General features: G+C 48.8%; 1 protein-coding gene across 5 annotated transcripts in view; it reads right to left on the bottom strand.

Annotated features, from left to right (window-relative positions):
• Nucleotides 1-2,500, bottom strand: part of tp73 (tumor protein p73) — a gene marked incomplete at its 3' end in the record, with an annotated part of 45,514 nt that overhangs the window by 25,533 nt on the left and 17,481 nt on the right. For 3 of the 5 annotated variants that reach the window (XM_083768420.1, XM_083768417.1, XM_083768416.1), the window contains exon 4: nucleotides 1-252. In XM_083768420.1, the coding sequence (XP_083624546.1) occupies nucleotides 1-252 (252 nt within the window). Of the gene's footprint in view, nucleotides 253-1,877; nucleotides 2,133-2,500 lie in introns of those variants that run through there. The other 2 variants (XM_083768418.1, XM_083768419.1) reach the window with 1 other exon arrangement.

Here is a 2,500-nt window from a genome sequence, read left to right as displayed (position 1 = left end):
GGTCCATGTGGCGGACTTGGCCGTGCTGGACTGCTGGAAGGACACCTGGAAGGTGTGTGGTCCCGGGTAGTCGGTGTTGGAGGGGATGGCGGGCGCCGGCGACAGACCCTCGAAGGTGGAGTTGGGCTGCTGGGAGTACGGCGAGGGCGTGGGCACGGCCGACGACGAGGCGTTCTCCGAGCTGTAGGGGCTAGCGGACGCCGCGCGGCTCCCCAGGCTCTCCATGCTGCTGCTCAGCAGGTTGTACTGGGACTGGTGGGATGGAGAGAGAGAGAGAGAGAGAGACAGAGAGAGAGAGAGAGAGAGAGAGAGACAGAGAGACAGAGGGGGAGGGAGGATACAGGTAAAGGTGCTGCAGAGATGGGGCTTGGACGCTTAGAAGGGGCTCAGGTTACACAGGGAGTAGAACTGGTGGTAATTGCCTGTGTGTGTGTGTGTGTGTGTGTGTGTGTGTGTGTGTGTGTGTGTGGCAAACTACTTTTGTATACTTTCTACCCTGGCTCACACAGTTTGAAGTGTAAGTCTGTGTGACAGTGTGTCCAGAGCAGGCTAGGCTAGCAGGTATAGGAAATGTGTGTGATGCAACTGAAAGAAGCCTAATTTAAAGTTTGCCTTCTGACGGTGTTTGTGCTTGCTGATGGAAACTGATTATCATGCGCCTTTGTCGGTGAGCGGTCTTGTCGCCACAACAAATTGTGAATCAGGCTTACGTGTGCGTGTGTGTGTGTGTGTGTGCGTGTGAGTGTGCATGTGCGTGTGCATGTGCATGTGCATGCGTGTGTGTGCGTGTGTGCATGTGTGTGTGCTTGCGAGTGTGCCTGCCTGCCTGCCTGCCTGCCTGCGTGTGTGCGTGCGTGCGTGTGAGTGGTGGTAGCTGTGATTTCCATCCACACCATAGCCCCCTCAGGCTATACTGGCTGAGTTGTAAAACACTGGCATAATCTGTGCTCTGCCTAATTGCCTGCCAGTCCCCTCTTGTGCAAGAAAGAGAGGGAAATACTGCTGTTAACTTTCAAAAGTTTATACCAAATTAACCTTTCCTATGTGGATATATAACTATTTCTGACAGAACTTGTACAACTTTTATAGTTTCGTAAGTGTGTGTGTGTGTGTGTGTGTGTGTGTGTGTGTGTGTGTGTGTGTGTGTGTGTGTGTGTGTGTGTGTGTGTGTGCGTGTGTGTGTGTTGGGGGGGGAGTAGTGCTGTGGTGTGTGTGTGGTAATGCGTTTGTCAATGTTAGCGAAGTCTGGAGGGCCTTAACTTACAGAAGACATGAATGTTCATGTGCAAGTACTTCCCCAACCCAATACACCATCGTATCACACACACACACACACACACACACACACACACACACACACACACACACACACACACAACACACACGCACGCACGCACGCACGCGTGCGAGCGCACACATCAGTCCATCATCAGTATAGTCAGAATCCATTGCCCTGATTATGACATCAAGCAATTTATACCAACAACACTTAATTTACCGTATGAGCCCAAATGAACAATCAGCCAACACTAACACCAGTTGATTTGAGACCCTTAGTACAAAATTAGTTGAGACAAATACATCATGTATTTAAAACACAAATTCCTGGATGTATCCAAGCTGTCCAATATTGAGTGCAGACTAGTGCACTGCCTGACACTGATGATAACACAATGCTGATATACTGTAGTGGAGAGAGAGAGAGAGAGAGAGAGAGACACACACACACACACACACACACACACACACACACACACACACACACACACACACACACACACACACACACACACACACACACACACACACACACACACAGAGAGAGAGAGAGACAGAGAGGGAGCATGTCAGAATGAACAGAAAATCCGTTTCTCTACCTTCTTTTTCACGTAGTACATCCTCCGGAAGATCTGTGCCTTATTCAAAACCTCAGTTCAGTAAGAAACGTCCAAAACACAGCAAAAGAAAGGACGAGAAAGAGAGAGAAAGATGGACCATAGTCCAACTAATTCAGCTCAATAGAGGTGCGCCTAAATGAACACACACACTCACTCACGCACACTCTCACACACACACACACACACACACACACACACACATCTAAACCCACGGCCAGGTGAGGACCGGTGGAGGGAAAGCGTAAAGATACACTGACAATGAGAGAGAGGGCAAGAAGGATGGGAACCCAAAAAATGGTACGTTATTCTAATTATGGCATGCCCGGACATAGACAGCAATGCCGGGATGCATGTACACACACGCTCCTAAAACACCTTGTGACGGCCCGTGCTAGGTAAACACTGTCTAGTCTGACATGCCGTTGAGAGAGAGGGAGAGAGAGAGAGAGAGAGAGAGAGAGAGAGAGAGAGAGAGAGAGAGAGAGAGAGAGAGGGAGAGAGAGATATGTTATGTTAGGAAGGAAAAACAAAGATTTCAGTTAAAAACGTTCACTCTGAAAGAATATATATTCAAAGATTTGAGGCACATTTTCAAAAGAAAA

The sequence above is a fragment of the Protomyctophum parallelum genome (genome assembly GCF_964188405.1).
Source record: "Protomyctophum parallelum genome assembly, chromosome: 7".
Taxonomy (NCBI): domain Eukaryota; kingdom Metazoa; phylum Chordata; class Actinopteri; order Myctophiformes; family Myctophidae; genus Protomyctophum; species Protomyctophum parallelum.
Note: the sequence above shows the minus strand (reverse complement) of the source record. Positions and strands in the feature narration are given on the sequence as shown.